At 35.2% G+C, this 19960-nt stretch overlaps 1 protein-coding gene across 1 annotated transcript in view; it reads right to left on the bottom strand.

Moving 5' to 3' along the window:
- The window catches only part of LOC149414816 (arrestin homolog), a 413958-nt gene that overhangs the window by 41192 nt on the left and 352806 nt on the right, over positions 1 to 19960 (bottom strand). The window contains exon 5 of the mRNA XM_089643396.1: positions 9036 to 9183. Coding sequence (XP_089499522.1) covers positions 9036 to 9183 — 148 coding nt within the window. The remainder of the gene's footprint in view (positions 1 to 9035; positions 9184 to 19960) is intronic.

Below are 19960 nucleotides of genomic sequence, written 5' to 3'. Positions count from 1 at the left end.
CTGGGCATTAAATATTATTGTTAGGTAATTTATATAGGAATAGTGCAACCTTATGATGCCTCCGTACACTCAGTGAATCAATTTTAAAGTATGAAGCTGCCTCTGCATAATTATTAAATCTTACAAATGACTTGTAACAAAGATATTTTTGAAATTTGTTAATAAAAATAAATTTAATTGGATATTTAAGTAAATAAGTGTGATAACCCTGCAGCTTGCGGGTGATTACATTTTACAAGCCGCCTTAAGAAAGGCGTTAGAGCCATGAGGCATTTTTATAACATTGTAAAATCTCAATATTTTGTACACATTTTATATCGCTCTGACACAAAATAAACTTGTGGTATTTGTGAAATTCATAGAATTCACATTTTTTTCTATAAAATAAAATCATAAAAAGTGAAAAAAATCTTCGAGAAATATAAATGTCCCCGACGGGAATTGAACCCGCAACCTTCTGACTGCCGGTCAGCTATTTTACCATTGCGCTACATCGACTTATTCTAAGCCCGTTGCTTATTAAATTTTCATAATTTAATATCTATCTATCTTCTATATAAATAAAAATGTAAATGTTCGTTTGTTTAAAATTTTAAATATCAGAAAAATCTTCATAGATTGCTTTGAAATTTTGACACAAAGTTGCATTCGAATACGCATGTGTTTATATATATACCTATATTATATAGATGTCACCTGTGACAGGTAAAAACGTGCTTGTTAGTTAGCGATAGTTAATAATACAACACAAATTATTTATATACCAGGTCTTGGTTCATATATCATAATCTACCATACCCCTGAGGTGATATCTCACAAAAGCGACGCTATACAAATTATCCAATAAATACGAACAATCCCAAGCTTCATAGTCTTGTAGATCACAGTTGATAGTACCAAAAATGGACACATCGTTTGGACAACGTTTCCATGTATTCCTGGCTCCTAAGGTGTATAATGGGTTCAAGCAGCAATGCAGTAGGTTAAAACAGGCCCTCTTCAAAAACAAATTAGCGTATGGCTCATAGAAAGTGGCAGAACGAAATCGGAAAGCTTCCTGAACGAAATTATTAAGTTTTGAATTCATTTCGACTTTATCCATATTATCGTATATATATTTATTATTTTGGATAACCATTTATATACAACATTGTATTATTGTTTTTTATATGTTTTTTTATATTTTCTTATTTTTTCTGATATTTTCTTATTATGTTACCACCATAATAGGGCATTTGACTAGTTTGGGGTATGAATAAAAAATAAATAAATAAATATCGTGTTGTTATTTTTATTTTTTGTAAAATGCTTATTTTATAAACTGCTCCTGCTCTCAATGCAGAAGTTCTTAGTGAGACAGGCACAATACATCACCAATGTAAATGTAATTGATTTAGAAGAATTAATAAAATAAAAATATATGGTTTGAGTGTTCTGTAAAATTGATAAATTGTGGCCTCAGCACGAAAAAAGCACCCAGTGAGGCCCGGAATATCTTGAAAATATGTTTATTATAAATACATACACACTGAACACAAATCAACTTAGATATTTCATGCAATTTTATCGTAGCTTGTTGAAAGTCGGCACGTTTCCATGCCGTATATCCGAAGGTTTCAATTATTTTTCAGTCTTAAAATGTTACCGGACAGCAAAGTGCCCATAACATTTTTTACTCCAAATGTGCTAAGGAATAGCTGGTTAAAGTTTGTCGGGTACTTGCCGATACACCCTGTATATCACGCCACTATGTCAAGTTTTTCATTATTCTGATCTTACACGCCGCGCCAAATTTACAAGCAATTAAGTAAGTAAGTGTTTGATTTTTTTTGTAAGTGGGTATACGCAACCCGTTGTTATCATTTTTATACTTTTCATTTCGTTACTTCTACCCTTTATTTATTTATTATTTATCCACAAATAATTACTCGAGTGATCGCGTCAATAATCGAATGTGTCCAGCGCTCGGCACTTTTAAGCATTCGTTTTGAAAATTTCCCGCCCTCATAAAAATAATCATACCTCTAAATTTTACTGGAAAGATATATAAACTGATTATAGTGCTGTATAGCCGATGAATTCGCCTATATTAATGAGAAGATATATAAACTGATTATAGTGCTATATAGTCGATGAATTCACCTTTATTAATGGGAAGGTATATAAATTGATTATAGTGCTATATAGCCGATGAATTCACCTTCATTAATAGGAAGGTATATAAATTGATTATAGTGCTATATAGCCGATGAATTCACCTATATTGATGGGAAGGTATAAACTGATTACAATGCTATATAGCCGATGAATTCGCCTATATTAATGGTAAAATATATAAACTGATTATAGTTCTATATAGCCGATGAATTCACCTATATTTCGTCGTTTAATCCATATTTTTAGGATTTATAAAATAATCATGAACTTAACGCACGCGAATTCTGCGTATTAGTTCTTTTAAAATTGACGTATTTAACACTTATTTGGGTCAACATTGAATATTTTCTATTTCTGTATATTGTTATTGGTGTAATCATAGATACGAATATATATTAAAGTACTTAATTTTCAATTTTGAACAGCATTTATAAAAGTTTTGTATGAACAAATATTTTATAGAATTTGTGTCAACTTGGGTTCGCGAACTGTCAAAACTGAATTCACTAAATTAGGATATTAAATAATTTCACCACAACAACTTTAGAAATATACTTTCATTGTATATAATTTTCGGTAAGAATAGTCTTGATTCTTGCTTTATTTACTGTGATAAAACGTTTTATACAGACAGCCATTTTACATGACATTTGACAACGTATAAGACACGTGGCAAAGAAATCATACTTTGATTAAATAAATATTGAATAAAAACCACTTCACATGAATCAAAATCGTTTGATGGATGGGAAGTTCAATTACGATTGCACTGGTGTAAATATGTGATAAACATTGAATAAAACAAACATCATTGTGTCAGCCCGCGTTCGAATAAAAAAAACTTCAGTTCACAAAAGAAATAATAATTTATGAATTCTAGAACAGTCCACTTCAAGCTTTAAGCAGTGGATTTAGACATCTATTGATAAAATGGAAAAGTATTACATCAGCTTTCTACCAATGATAACTCTTATACGCTGGAATGTTTGAAAAAATTCAAATGAATTACAAAAAAAAATAAAAAACGGCTTATTATGACGTGCGATCACTCAAGACGTTTTGAAAACTTGGCATAATAAAATGCCGAAAATCAATGGATAAAATATAACTAGAAGTCAGTTTTTTTTTCAGTGCAGAAATTCTGGGACTAAATACCATAATATATACTCTTAATTGCCCAGACTACTAATGAAGGGAAATAATCTGGATTCTTTAGTGGACACCTTCAATTTATAATTTAATAAATTCAAAATATTGTTGCTGGGGAACTTCAGTTAAGTATAAAAAGTTTAATGTAACTATACAATGTATAAATTATATAAATGTAGTTTGTCTCAGTCATTTGGAATCCAATTGAAAATATCCAATCCAAATTTATTAAACACCTATCGTATCGCTTTAGCTATCATCGGTTTGACCCTACCGCTTTATATAAACGCCTAAAATTTCTGATTCCCTATTCTTATACAAAATCGTGAAAAAAACCGTCTTTTTGATTCATCATGTCTGCTAGAAAAAATAACATTTCGTTGCCCTGAACACAACACCAGATCAAACGACTTATTTAGAACACCACACTGTAAAGCCAAATATGCGCAAAACTCTTTTAGGACGTATCTGTAAAACTCACAATGCCTCTAGAGATGTACACATTTTCAAGTGTAACTAGAAAACATAAAATGCTACTTACTAATTTTGTATTTTGTGAAATAATCATCTAAGTTTATTTGATTGTTTTTATTATAAGCATGCGAAAACTGTATTACTACTAATTGTTTTTAATTGTTTTTATAACATTTTGTAATTCCTTATAATGTTTATTCTTTATATTTCTTTATCATTTATAAATATAGGGTTTTCCAATAATAGGTGTTATTTTGAATAGTCCGCTATTTCGGTAGATGTTACTTTTGAGGCTGTCATTTTTTCACATTTGACAAGTAAAAACTACGCCATTAATAAAAATGGAACGATACACGCTTCAACAATGCATTAAAATTATTAAAATTCACTTGAGTGAATCAAATGCAAATCATCTTGAATGATGAGGCCCATTTCCACCTCGGTGGCTTCGTCAACAAGCAAAATTGTCGCATCTGGGGCTCGGAAAACCCAAGAGTTATTGTTGAAAAGCCTCACTATCCTCAACGTGTGACTGTTTGGTGCGGTTTATGGTCCGGCGGAGTCATTGGACCTTACTTTTTAGAAAATGAGGCTCGAGCAACAGTTACGATGAATGAATTGCGCTATCGAGAGATGATTAATGATTTTTTATGAGTAGTATTGATCTAGACAACGTTTACTTTCAACAAGACGGCACTACGTGCCACACAAGCGACGAAATCTTTTATGATTGAATATCAAAATAACACCTCTTATTGGAAAACCCTGTATATTGTATAGGTGCAAATATTGAATCAACGACTAGAATTAATGGAACATGGAACATTATTGGTAAATATTTAATGTTTATGCTACATATACAAATGACTGTTTGTTTCCTAAGGAAATAAAAAAGTACATAATTTTATAAACTTAGCCTATGTAAACAGATTCTTTATCTGTTGAGTTTATTTGTTCAATGTTGATCAAATTTATATAAAAACTATATATTTTCAAAAAATAAATTAAGTAAGTTATTTAAGACACCACAAAATTAATCATAGATACCTAAAATTAATTACGAAATCAGACACAATTGAAAGTAGAAATGGAATGTGGTGAAAACGCACTGTATTTTTATCTAAATAATTAATTAAAATATACGCAGGTTCGACAGTTGTATTAAAATGATTAAATGAAGTAAATTTGCATATATAACTTGCGAAATTGTATAATACATAACCATCAAAAACCAATCAAAATCGTGGGACATGACGAAAACTCAATGTACAATTTTCGCCAAAGTTTGGCGAAAATGGCCATTTAAAGGAAGGATTTTGGATGAATTTATGGATAATTTCCGTGAATTCGCTGTGATGTTTGATTTATTATTAAAGTTATTTTTAGTTTGTTACTCTGCACGCTCTCCACCATGGTAGAAGATCCTTTCATTCGGACCCAGAGGTCGCAAGTTCGTGTTTAATTAGATTATATTACGCTTTAGTGCTTTTAACTAACTAGGCAGAGAGAACGGACCACCAAATAACACACAACTTGCCTCATTCACATTCATATATACTCTTTATTGTTCTGACCCTTGACATGGCCTGACTCCAGTATCTGATTCATTTGATCGTGCCATGTCTTCCTCGGGCGTCCCCGACTACGTTTACCATCTCTTATCCACCGTTTACATCTACGTTTTAATCTCGTCGAATTTAATGTTTCAAAGACCCAATCCTGTCTGATTACGTCTAAAAGGGATCCAAATGATAATCTAGTCTCCTTCAACGGAAGCAATCTTCCGAACAGGCCTTCCATTGATATGCTTGGTGTAACTATAAGTGACCAGCTTAGGTACGGGGGCTCTATCGAAGCCAGAGTAAAGTTGGCCTCTCAGAAGCTGGGCGTACTGTACAGGGCCCGCAGATACTTTAATAGTACACAACTGCTGACCCTGTACAAATCGCAAGTGCGCCCTACTGTCGAATTTGGCAGCCATCTCTGATAGATTCCCCAATCTTAACAAACGGACTGCAATCTTTAGAGCACAGGCGTCAGGTAGGTATGCTGTCCTTGTTCTATCGGTATTACAATGGAAGATGCTCTGAGGAACTAGCTTCAATGATCCCTTCGGCACCGGTGCGTAGTCAGGATACACGCCAAACGCGCGCCCAACATTTGTACACGGTTGAAATTTGTCACATGAGAACGGGTCGCTTCTACGATTCGTTCTTAAGTTCAACAGCTCGGCTGTGGAACGAGCTGCCGGCCTCTGTGTTTGCTCCCTCCTACAACATGGGACTCTTCAAGACCCATGTTCACTCCTTCCTCTCCACAAAAGACCCTCCACACAGCATCCCCAAAGATGACATAGGCCCTGAGGGAAATTATTTTCTTCAGGGCCTCCTGTATGGAGTTATTATAAAAAAAAAAACCATTCACATTTGCGTCATATATTTTCCTTACACATCTTTCATTATTTATTCGCTCCAAATGCCCAAACCATCTAAGCGTCTCTTCCTCAATCCTACTCATTACGCTTATACCAGCCTTGCATTGGTATATCTTATCTTACATGGTTATATCACAGATACGCCTCAGGGATCTCATTTCTACTACATTCAGCTTAATTTAATCCTTCCTCTGCCAGTTCTACGCCTCACTGCCACACATAAGGGTAGGTACCAGCACTCCATTGTGGACTGCCAGCTTCGCTTCTTTGGACAGTAATTTGTTAGCGCTAACCGCGTTAAGTCCTCCATTAACGGAGTTACCCGCATTTACCTTTCTTTCATAATATTGGAATAATTTATTTAGTATTTCATTAATTATAAACACCCTGATGGGCTTTTAAACGATATATATTTTACACGATTTACTGCATAATATAGCAGGAGTTTTTTTTATGTTTAGTATATAAAACTGTAGTTTGACTAAAATACAAACCCACAAACCCAATCGTGTTTTCCCATTTCATACAAAAATATAGAAGAATCGTGTGAAATAGTTATAACTTCTTTGTGGCACCTCTGTAAGTGAGAGAACATCTCAATATCACGATTGAACACTAAACACCATTCGAAATATTCTTTGAAATGGCTTTAGATGTGTTTTGTGACCTATTCTGAATGGCCACTTAATTCCAACCTCAATTTATCAATTTCTACTCCTTTCCAATCGCTTCAGCATCAAAAATCATAGTATTCCTTGTTTTGGTAAGTTTAACTAAAAACTATACATTGAACAGTCCCAGCCACACTAAGGAATATTATGCCACTTGGAAAATATTTGGAAGACAAAAATTACAAAAACTGCAACTAATATTTTTATAACAAAAACGGTTTGTTTGAAGTCGTTTGAACCTCTTGAACAGTGAGTTATCCTCTGATTAATTTTCTTTGTCTGAAATCTGTGGGTGAACGCACCTATTTTCTTTATCATCTCCTGTTTACTTTGGAAAATGACATTTCAGCGTTGTGACAAGTTTGTTCATCCGACTGAAAGATATTGATTTTTCAACGATGACAACTAAGCATTTTAAGCGAACAGAATAGTGATTAAAGGTTTATAATACTTTATCTAAATAATGTTTGCAATGCATTCAAGTTCAAAATTAAATCTTTTTTACAGCAGTTTCACACGGGAGGCCCTGAGGTCAGGACCTATGTCATCTTTGAGGATGCTGTTGGAGGGTATTTTCAAGGAAAGGAAGCAAAGGAAGTTCAGGGAAGTAAAAACGTATGATGGGGGTCACTGGGTTCAGGAGTGACGGATCTATGAATCAATTCTTAATAAAGCATCATTGGCTCGAGAGAGTCTTGCTGGAGAGTGGAGAGGTCAAATGGTACCCATACCCGCCTCCCAAACTGATTTTCATTGACTCGTTATTTTCTTCGTGGTCTTCTGGTGTTTCCTTTCAAAAATGAACTTCAGCGGTTCATATTACTTGATTATCTGGCCAAATGATTGATTTGAAAAACTTATGAAAACTGTTACTTACGGCATTTGAACCTGCATTCCCGACTCAAAGTCAAGAGAACTAACCACGAATTTTACGCTGAAAAAAACTTTTTACCCCTTCGTGAATGTATTTGGATTTTTTTTATAATTTATCATATTAAAGGCTTATGGGTTTTGAAAAACTCCGTCTCCGAAAGTTTTTCATAAATGTAAAAGTTTTATATACTCAAAAAAGACTTATTATCACAGCGTTATATTTCTATATGAACTCACTTTTGAAACATTTATCCTTAAGTGGTATAGAAAAATATTCAAGTAATAAGGTTTATTTTCCGAAGGAAGAAAAAACTTGTGTGTGAAGTCGATAGATAAGCCAGTTTTATGAAAATTTATTGATTTAAAATTAATAGGCCTAGGGGACTGACGTTAAGTACGAAAAGATAAATAAATTAGGTCGAAATGAAACGAATAATTTAGGAGTTTTAATACAATAGCAATGCCTTTTCAACCTTCATTTTGTAAAAAACTTTTTTGAAAACCAATTTTTTCGCAATTTTTCGAACAAAACATCAAATTGAGCAAATTAGACTATAAAAAAAATGCTACAGGCAATTGGAACACTTTTGTAACTTTGTGTTTAAAATTTATTGCTCAATTATAGATGAAAAAGTGTGGATGAATTTATCGCTTTTTAAAAAAAATCAATACAAAACGATTTTGGGAATCCTATGACCAGTAAAAGTTGACTAATCAACTAATCGTCAATCGATGAGGTGTTGACTATCTCGGTTGATTATCTCGGGGCCGCCAAAGAGTTAACAAAGTATAATTTGACGAATTGAATTTAATAATCACAAATTCCAAAGTACAAGTTAACTTTTCAGTTGCTATTTGATAGTTGACATGTGACAGTTGATATTTGAAAGTCGATATTTGACAGTTGAGATTTGACAATTGACAGTTGATATTTGACAGTTGACATTTGACAGTCGACATTAGATAGTTAACATTTGACAGATAAGATTTAAAGTCGACATTTATTAGTTGAGATTTGACAGTTGACATTTGACAGTCGAAATTTGATAGTTAATATTTGACAGATGAGATTTAAGAGTCGACATTTGATAGTTAAGATTTGACATTTGATAGTTGACATTTGACAGTTGACAGTTGAGATTTGAGAGTCGAAATATGATAGTTGACATTTGACAGTTGACAGTTGAGATTTGAGAGTCGAAATTTGATAGTTGACATTTGATAGTTGACATTTGACAATTGACATTTGATAGTTGCATTTTTTACAGTTGACTTACCAACATAGGCCCTGACATCGTAAGATGTGCCGATGGGGGCCCCGCGGTACTCTTTGGCCGGCACAAGCTGCACGCTGGGGGGCGCCAGGGGGGTCAGTTCCATGCTAAAGGCGTGGGCTCGGGGGCCCAAGCGCTGCATAAGGGCCTCCTGTAATAACAAATAAATGTATTTTAAACATTTTGCAACATAACAATACTTTTAATCCTTCCCTACGGCGCTAGAAAATTCCGCGTAATCGCAAATTCAAGTTTATCGATGAGGCCCATTTGTATACATCACTATTGGAAAAATGATCGTCATGTTTTGAAATTTCGTCAGGACAAACGTAGGTATACCTATATAGGTGCAAATTATAGTAAGTAGGTATTTTATTTTAATTTTCTTATATTAATCATTAAATATAAGTTAATTTTTTCACTTAATTGTGAATATATAGTTCAAAAATTATATCATTATAGGCTAGTTGCTTGACAGAACTGAAATAAAAACAGAACTTAAAAATATCTTTCACAGAACTTGAAAATTAACTTTGAAATTTGAAGAATTGTTCAAATTCTCCGAAACAACCCGTCCTGACTAATTATAATTTTGTTTGAATATTATTGTTAGAAAAATTTAAATGAAATTTCAATCAACAATATTATCTTCAACTGACTTTTCCCATATATATTTAGATCCTCGACCTTCAAAAGTTATTAAAAATGTTATTTCTATAAAATTGTATTGTTGGAAAAGCTTAGAAAAAGAGTACCGACTTATCTTTTGGATGTTGTGTCAATGTGAATAAAATATGGAGGGTCTGCCAAGATAGATAAGTGTGGCTTCCCATCTTCGCTGCCTACCTTGCGGAGAAATAGCGTGATTGTTGGTTTATTCATAACACGCAAAAATAAACCTGATTTTTCATTTGCGTAATAATATCTGTTTAACACACATGGGTTGTTGTCTCTCCTGAACGATTCGTGTTTTGGAGTTACATCCGTATGCTTCTCGGTATATTATATCATAATTACATGTTGCTCATTATGGCTAGCTATCATATTTCTTCTGTAAAAATCAGGCCATACTGGGTTACAAGTCAAGCGAGTTTTACAAAGAATAAATTACAAGAATTAGACCTCTGCGTGTATGTTGCGGGGTGTCCTGGGACCGTTGCCACAAACAATACATCAAACATTGCCTCAAACATTTTTGTTTTCGTCCACATTCCGTCTACTCCCTTTGTTGAAAGATTGGGACGCCGCGCTGTGGACATGGCCAAAGACATTTTGTCATTACTTTGTAGATGTGTGATGAGGAAGGCGTGTGTGCTCTCATTTTAGCTGTGATTACCGCACAAGAGTCCCAACTGAATGGAGCCAGTGAAACTATGGCATCCTCAATTGGGGTATGTTGTGAGGCTGAAGGTAGTGAGGAGAGGAAGTACCTGGCTATTCACATCTAGTCACCAAACATGGCCAAATCCATTTCAAGCAACGTTTCAATTCTGAATGCTGGTCTTACACCAGGGCGATACTGAGAGTGTTTACCACTCTTGAACGTATCGCAAATATACATCATTTTAAATGAATAAATTGTGAAATAATAAAAATTTATCTCGTAAAATTTATTTGCACTTGAACCCGCGACCTTTGGATTGCTAGTGGAGAGCCTTACCCCTCGACTACGGAGGCCGTCAACGATTTTTTATGTGAAAAATATATTGGCGCGAGTAGGGGAAGCAAATAATAATAATATTCTTTATGCAAGTAAAACCGACTCTTACATAACAGGCGTGGTAAGACGGGACGACGCCCTTGCGTCTTGGCATACATTCCTTGCCTCATTAACATTCATACATACTCTTTATTATTCAGACTCTTGACATGGCCCGACTCAAGTATCTGATTCACTTTCTTAATCTCACATACTTTTTCAGACGTACGCATCACGGATCTCATTTCTATAGCATTCTGCCTACTTTCATACTTTCTCTGCCAATTCCATGTCTTACTTCCATACATCAGAATTTCGCTTCTTTGGATAATTTATTTTGCACCTTGCACATACCATATTTTATCATTTGTTTCCTTTCTTACCCTTTCAATCAATATTCTACCATACAGGTTGCCAACTGAGCTTAGCAAACTAATAGCCCTATATTTCCCACATTCCATACGTGACCCTTTACCTATGTATAACGGCATGATCACAGCCCTTCTCCAATCTAAAGGCGTGTATCCCTCCTTTAAACATTGGTTAAAAAGATTGCACAACCATGTGAGAATTATACGGCTACCTCCTTTAAAATATTCAGCAGCAATATTGTCGAAATCGACAGCCTTACCATTCTCCATGCATTTAATCGATGATTTTATCTCATACATGCTAATTATTAATTATCCCTCTCCAAAGAAATATTCTTATATAAGTATGAATCTTGCTTAAAATAATTATGAAATTTGCTCGTTTAAATAAAATCCCTCTCTCCATAATTTGAAATCTTAGACCCGAACACCCTTGAAGCGTGAAAGCCAGAATCATAAAAAAAAACCTAACGCTCATTTCCCTTTATACACGGAGAAAACTCACTGATATGAAATATTGTTAATTTATTTAAAATCTGGTCATATTATACGTTTTACAGTTAAGAATGGGACTGGAGGCTTATAACAAATGATTTGACAAAAATCAGTAAGGCTAGAATATGTTTTGAGGAAATCGGAACACGTGTCCTTCAATATAATACTATTGTTGCAGATCGTTCATTATATTTATTCGGACAAAGACACCTGCATAAAAAACTTGTTTACATATATCTGAGTGACTAATATTTTATTCGGAAATCGTCATGCAGTCACATTATTAACAGTACCTCGATGAAAAAAGGCCGTACTCATTGCTCTCCATGTATAATGCAATATATTTATTACACGGTGGAACAAGTCTCCCAATATAAACAAAAAATGAAACGATTTTTCAAGGCAATAACGGAGGCACACAATAACTTCAGTATTGCCTCGTTAGATAAAAAAAACAGTGTTTTCCGCTACCCTTTGACTGCAATTGTCTCATAAAGTATCGATCCCCGGGTCATTTGTGTTCCCTTGACATCAGCAACTGGGTCAAGATCACAGCAAAAGGTTCCACAAGTAGTAGATGAAAGGTGGGCGCAGGTGGAGGCGAACTGTTTCCATCTTATCTAACCACAGGTAGGTATGAAGGTTATAGGCGTATGGGGTGGTTCGCCTTGGTATGGAATGGGCGAGATTGGATGTCGCGGTTAGGAAACAACAAATTACTGGTCTGGCACGGCTATATCAACAACCTTACTAAGTAGAATCGATACTACAAACTACGCTATCAACGTCAGACCTTCGATGGAAGAAAACGTCACACTCTATTTTGACGAATTTTATATACGACCGAAAGGCGTAAATACCGATTTCGCGATGATTGATACGCGGAACGATGTTAGTAATGCAACAAATCTGATTCGATTTGCACTGGTAAAACTGGCGCATCTCTCGATAGAATGACATTCGTAAACGTCAGACTAAAAAGCGAGTTAATTCATGAGGTCATTAGCTATAACTAAGAGCAGGGAGAGGAATTTTTGAATACCGTAAGGGAAGGGTTAATACGGGTTTGTGACGTTGGTAAACCAGCGGCAGGAATGTTTCGAAAGATACAGAGTAGGTCCCCTGATCATGTTTGCAAATACCGCTAACTGACCATAGATTACGTATTTCGCTATATCGTATTGATGTGGAGAAGTGGTGGTATATAGTATATATACACAGGATCGTCGCCGGCCTCCGAGCTAGGGAGGGGGGGATTAGGCTAACAGGGGAGGAACAAAGAAGTAGTCACAATTTCCCAATGATCTAGGAGCCCTAGGGTCGTCGCCGGCCTCCGAGTTAGGGGAGGTAGGCGGCAGATTATTTTTTTAATAGAGCTTAAAGGGAAGGAACAAAGAAGTAGTCACAATTTCCCAATGATCTCGGAGCCATATTGAAATATATAAATGACGAGAGCGAAAGGGTGGAAAATTACTTACAACTCTCACAAAAAACGGAAAAGCGCCACAGGCGAAACTTTTTCCATGGTGTCCCCCTGGGGTAGGTATGCGATGTGAATGTAGTGAGTGGATTATGAATTGTTTTGTTCACAAACACATTGCTGGCATATATTTTATTATATAATATATATTACATTATATTTTGACTAGCAAGACAATAAATTTAGTTTCGTCGTTTTTAGTATTCGCTCGATGTTTATCAATATGTAGACACATTTGTTTAAATCTCAGATGGTCTCGATAAACTGGGCAACAATTAGTGAATGTCGGAAATTAATTGCAAAGCGTCATTGCCGATTGCGATAAGCTAGCAAAAGTCGGCTAATCACCGATAATGTTGATAAAAATCTTGACGCACTTAAAACTTAAAAAATAGATAGAAAGGTTACCTAGCAAATTTTCAACCAACGCAATTGCTCGTCGTGTTTTAAATTGATTGGATATTGAACAAGCAGCGGAATGTATTGGGAAAGCGACTACACCTACCTCTAGTACTAATGCATGCAAATTGATTTAATATTCAGAACTTAGAAATAGTGGAGGATTATGAAATTTATCGCGGCTGAGTGCTTTTTTAAAATTGCTTTAAAAATAATTAATTTTCTTTATACGCGAACCTACGTCACATCGTGTATCGTTTTTAACACCACTTTAATCTTCAGTTGACTTTTAGAAATTTGCTCTAACGAAGTGTTTGTTTAATATTTGATCAAATTAAACTTCTTGGAATAACTAACAGAAGGGGTAAGGTGTAAAAATATGACGAAAATATATTATTTAAGCATTATTTCTTTCGAAAAATGTTTCAGCATGGTTTTAATTGTTGACTGTTGTAACAAACGTCATAAAAATACTATCGGAAGTAAAGCTGCAAGTTTATTTATTTATTTCATACTCGTAGACCCCGCGATGCTTCGATATTGCTAATGTCTTTCTCGGGTGTTTCCGAATTTTTCCACCATTCACTACTGTATACCTCAAAGTTATTGTTAAAAAAACTACATAACATCGACTTTAATTAATATCGGTCCACTACTTTTCGAGTTTTGCGAGCACAAACATCGCAGGCTAAACTTTAATACATTACTAACTGACGTTCTACCAGGTTTTGCTAGAATTTTCTCTACTTTCTGTAAATACAGGGTTTTCCATTAAGAGGTGTTATTTTAAATAGCCGGCTATTTCAGTAGATGTTACTTTTGAAGCTGTCATTTTTTAACATTTGACAATTAGAAACTACGCCATTAATCAAAATGGAACGATACACGCTTCAACAATACATTGAAATTATTAAAATTCACTTGAGTGAATCAAATGCAAATCATCTTGAGTGATGAGGCCCATTTCCACCTCGGTGGCTTCGTCAACAAGCAAAATTGTCGCATCTGGGGCTCGGAAAACCCAAGAGTTATTGTTGAAAAGTCTCTTTATTCTCAACGTGTGACTGTTTGGTGCGGTTTATGGTCCGGTGGAGTCATTGGACCTTACTTTTTCGAAAATGAGGCTGAAGCAACAGTTACGGTGAATGGATTGCGCTATCGAGAGATGATTAATGATTTTTTTATGGCCGGAATTGGATGGTATTGATCTGGACAACGTTTACTTTCAACAAGAGGGCGCTACGTGCCACAAAGCAACGAAACCATTGATTTTTTACGATTGAATATCAAAATAACACCTCTTATTGGAAAACCCTGTATTATTTTCACCTTAAAAATGAAGCGAGCTTTCAGGAAAATTAGAATTCACAACCTCAAAACTTTATTCCAAACCATTTATTAACCTTAGAAAAGCCGGGTGCACGTCAGCAAGTTTGAAAATAAATCAAATACATGAATCATCACTTATTTGTAATAAGCATTTACTTTGTGGCTCGTCATAATTTACAATAAAATATATAAATTTGTTTAAAACCACTTTAATTTTAATTGCACTCTACTCTACTTTGGAAGCACCCTTCCTTCATCAGGAGAATATTAAAACAGTTTTAATATTCTCCTGACGAAGGAAGGGTGCTTCCGAAACCGGTAGAGTGCAATTAAAATTAAAGCGGTCTAAAACAAATTTATATCTTTTATTGTAAAACATGGATCATCAGCCAAGACAGATAAAACATCAACCATTTTATTAAAGCCTATTTATAAGTATATATTTATATGGTAACATGCGGATTGTCTTTTATTTAAAAAGTAATATTGCCTTGTTATTTTTATTTTTCTTGTAAACTGCGCCTTATTTCAACGTAGGATAGTTCCTAGAGAGATAGGCACAGCTCTTAACAAATGTAAATTTAATTAATAATGATGAATAACATTATTATTATTAAATAACAACCTTTTCCTGCAGAGTTTTCAGATAGCTTCGTTGGATTCTTATTCCTGTCGTTACCATAAATATAATATCCATAAAACCTTTTAGGCTAAAATTCACAACGCGCTGGTTGTATCAAGATGCCTGAAAATAGCTTTACGAGGAAACGGATATGTCGATTTTGAGCTTCGGCGGGCGAACACTAAGCGAACAATGGCGGTAGTATCGCGTTTTCGTCTCCGCTCGACGGCATAAAAGATTCAAGTTGGAAAGGAATGTTTGATGTTTGAGTGGATTGGATACCAAATTTGTATGCATTGACAATGCTGCTATTACATACTTGGGGTATTATTAATATTTGGCGTACGTTGATCAACCATTTTGCCCTTTCCCCGCCTGGGTAGTCAGAAAGAACAGACCGCCACACAACTCTATAAAACAAGAATGTGTTGATGAGCATGATGATATATTCTGAATGACTCGTGTTTAACAGGATTTTAAAAAATCCATAATAAAACCATAAAGCCATACTCATTTTTCTCCGCGTACACTCATTTTGCTTAATTTACGTACATATATCATCGTAAACATACTCTTCTGATATTTTGAATTTCGACATGTTCCAACTCAAATTTTTGATTCACCTGATAGTACCTGTTGACGCACCAATCTTCCTTTAAAATTGTCCTTGATATTTTCCCATCCTATTACCTACAAGTACCTGTCATTATCCGACAATACCCACGTTTGTGTGACATTTACAACAATAAACTTAACTGTCAAATCAGTTTATTGATGAAGCCAGTGTGATGAACATCTCTTTGTGATCATCTCCTGTGAGTGAACCAACATCAACATCGTTGACGAACAAAAAAGGGGTAAGTCGGATTCCTTCCTTATTCCCTGTTCACCATCTCTAACCATCGTTGTGTCAACTTCAAGTTCACAATTAATTTTACAGTCCATTCTTGATGCGCCTTGCGATTACATTATTTGGTCCATTTCGAGCAGGATTGAATTAGAAATTAAATTCATTAGATTCAAAATTATTATTGTCGTTGCGTATTGGCTGTTTTCTGTGTAAAATCATTATTCTTACAAATTAATGAGCAAAATGGCAGATAAGAAGGTCTCTATATTGAAGGCTCGTAGAGATCGTATGTTAGCAAGAATTCAAATTACACATCAATTGATTCCTTTTTTAGACCAAGATGAGAAGAAAAGGGAAATCTTTTTTAGCCGTTGTAACAAAGTGTCTGAATGGATAGAAGATATAGAGTAATTACATAATGAAATCGAAGCTATATTAATCGAATCAGACAAAGCAGACGATTGTTCGGAGATTACCACAGTTTCCGGGGAATTGGATGTCTTGTATTTTGAAATTTTATCTGAAAAAGAAAGCCGTAAGAATTTAAACATTAAATTAGAATCAAGTTCTGCAAATAATATTAACAACTTAAAACTACCCGCAATTCAAATCACACCTTTTGATTCCAATATTAAAAATTGGCATAGTTTTCATGCATTATTTGCGAGCTTGGTACACAATAATGCGATGTACACAGACATTGAAAAATTCCACCATTTAATATCGTTACTGCGGGGAACCGCATTGAATTTAGTAAAAACATTACCTTTAATTGCCGAAAATTATCCAATAGCTTGGAATATTCTACTGCAGAAGTATGAAAATAGTAGATTATCATTTACATTTTATGTAGACGAGATGATGAATTTTAAACCGTTACCTAATGAATCGATAAACGGATTAACACATCTCTTAAATACTTTTCAAGAGAATTTATCTGCCTTGAATGCAATGAAACATGAAAACTTATTTAGTAAATTTGTTGCCCACATAATTGTACGATGTCTGGATCAAGACACCAGACGACAATTCGAAACTTCACTTATGCGAACACAATTACCGGAGACATCTCAATTATTTGAATTTTTACACAATCAAATTAGAATTCTTGAAGCATCAAACCCAATCACTACGAACATACCTAAACTAAAGGCGTCGGTTGCGAGAAAGTCCTTATTGACTGCAAGTCCTAGCTCTGACTTGTGCGCTATATGCAGAGAAAATCACTCCATTTATAAATGTACTAAATTTCATGAAATGTCTCCAATTGAAAGGAAAAATCGGATTAAAGAGTTAAATCGATGTTTTAACTGTTTAAAGTTGCATAGATTCGGTGAATGTAAAACACAGTCAAACTGTAAAATTTGACAACAACAAACGACACCATTCTATGTTGCATTTTGAAACACCCTCAAAGGGTGAAAATGTGACTACCACGTCATTGACTGCAGTCACAAGGTCAAACGGACATGTGAATAAAGCACACACTGTACTATTGAGCACAGCAGTTGTTCACATGCAAAATAAATTCGGAAAGTATGTACCTATTCGAATTATTATCGATAACGGGAGCCAAGTCTCTCTTATAACTCAGGGTTGTGCCAAGAGGCTAGGTTTATCTATACGAAAATATAAGATTCCATTAAATGGATTAGGACAGACAGCTGTCAACTCATGCACAGGTATAACATCATGTGTTATCAAACCTGTTAATCAGCAAGCACCTACGTTATCCGCGACACCCATAGTGATTCAGGAAATTACTTCATGGATGCCATTTGTTGCACTGGATAAAAGTGTGAAATCGCGATCTCTCAATTTAACGTTGGCCGATCCAAGTTTTGATCAGCCGGGTCAAATAGATTTTCTACTCGGCGCCGATCTGTATCCAAATATTTTGGATGATCAATCGCATATCGTTCGGGGTAACCCTAGTGCTTTAAATACAGTTTTTGGCTACATTATTCTCGGGAAAGTTGAATTTCAATCAACCGATTCATCGCCAATGTCACTTTTGACATTGTCCGACATGTCATTAAATGATACAATGAAAAATTTCTGGGAAATTGAAGAAGCTCCGGTCATTTCTGAATTGAACCCCGATAATACCAAAGCGGAAGAAATATTTCAGAAGGAGCATTACAGACAGACAGATGGAAGATATGTGGTTCCGATTCTTTTAAAATCGGACAGTCATTTACCGCAGAATACCTACAGCTTGGCTGAATCACGAATGCGCAAGTTGGAAAAGCGTTTTAACCGGGATGCGACGTTGGCGTCAAATTATGCGGATTTTCTTGATGAATATGAAAGTCTAGGTCACATGAAACGTGTAACACCCCACTCTGGGGCAAATTATCTACCCCATCACGCTGTAATTAATGAAAAAGGTAAAATTCGCGTGGTTTTTGACGGGTCTGCGAAGGCCTCCGATGTGTCATTAAACGACATGCTGTATAGCGGTCCAAAACTACAAACAGAAATACCATACATGATATTAAATTTTAGATTTCATAAGTACGTCTTTACTGTCGATATTTGTAAAATGTACCGGCAAATTTTGATTATTCCTGATCACCGTAAATATCAGCACATCCTTTGGCGCAATTCACCGCATGAACCGATGAAAGATTATGAACTTCTAACTGTAACCTACGGCTTAACATCTTCTCCGTTTTTGGCCATTTCAATTCTACGTCAATTGGCAAGAGATAAGAGGAAAAGCTATCCTGCCGCTTCGAGGGCACTGTTAGAGAATTTTTATGTTGATGATTTGGTGACTGGTGCGGACTCCATTGAATCGGCTCGCCACCTCAAGGATGAAATTTTAGCCATTTTAAAATCAGCCAAACTAGAGCTCAGCAAATGGGCAAGCAATTGTTCAGAATTACTCGAGCATGATTCTGAAACTCAACAACCATTAATGAATTTCAACAAAACTCAATCGAATGTTAAAATATTAGGCGTGTATTGGAATCCCGAAGTTGATTATTTCTCTTATCACATTTCAATACCAAATTCGGCAGTATATTCGAAACGGAATATATTGTCAACCCTTGCTCGGATATACGATCCGCTAGGGTGGTTGTCTCCTGTAATCTTCACGGCAAAAAAGATTATGCAGGAATTGTGGAAGTTGAATGTGGGCTGGGATTCCGAAGTTCCACTCCACATCCTTTTTACGTGGAGAAGCTTTGTGGAACAACTTCCATTGCTACAACATTTACGAATCCCACGTCATTACCATACGAACCTAGATAGTCATTGTATTCTCGTAGGATTTTGCGATGCATCCCAACTAGGTTATGCCGCTATGACATATTTAGTTGTTAAAAACGATAACTCCAGCCACTTGTTGATGGCCAAATCCAAGGTCGCACCTTTAAAGTCATTAACAATCCCTAGACTAGAGTTATGTGCAGCTGTGCTGCTATCAAAACTTATCAAATATATATTGTCGTCAGTACATTTTGCCACGCAAATTAAAAATGTTATTCTCTTTACTGACTCGACGATTGTCTTATCCTGGCTCAAGACGCCACCAAATTTATTAAAAACTTTCGTCGCGAACCGTGTTGTTCAGATCCTTGACAATACACCAAGAGCAATTTGGAACCACGTTAATTCAGAGGATAACAGTGCTGACTATGGGTCCCGAGGTACCCTTCCCGTTCATTTTATAG

This window comes from Hesperophylax consimilis, chromosome 19 (genome assembly GCF_061612785.1).
Source record: "Hesperophylax consimilis isolate HC1 chromosome 19, BYU_Hcon_1.0, whole genome shotgun sequence".
Lineage (NCBI taxonomy): Eukaryota > Metazoa > Arthropoda > Insecta > Trichoptera > Limnephilidae > Hesperophylax > Hesperophylax consimilis.
The sequence above is the reverse complement of the archived record's forward strand: the minus strand, read 5'-3'. Positions and strand labels throughout refer to the sequence as shown.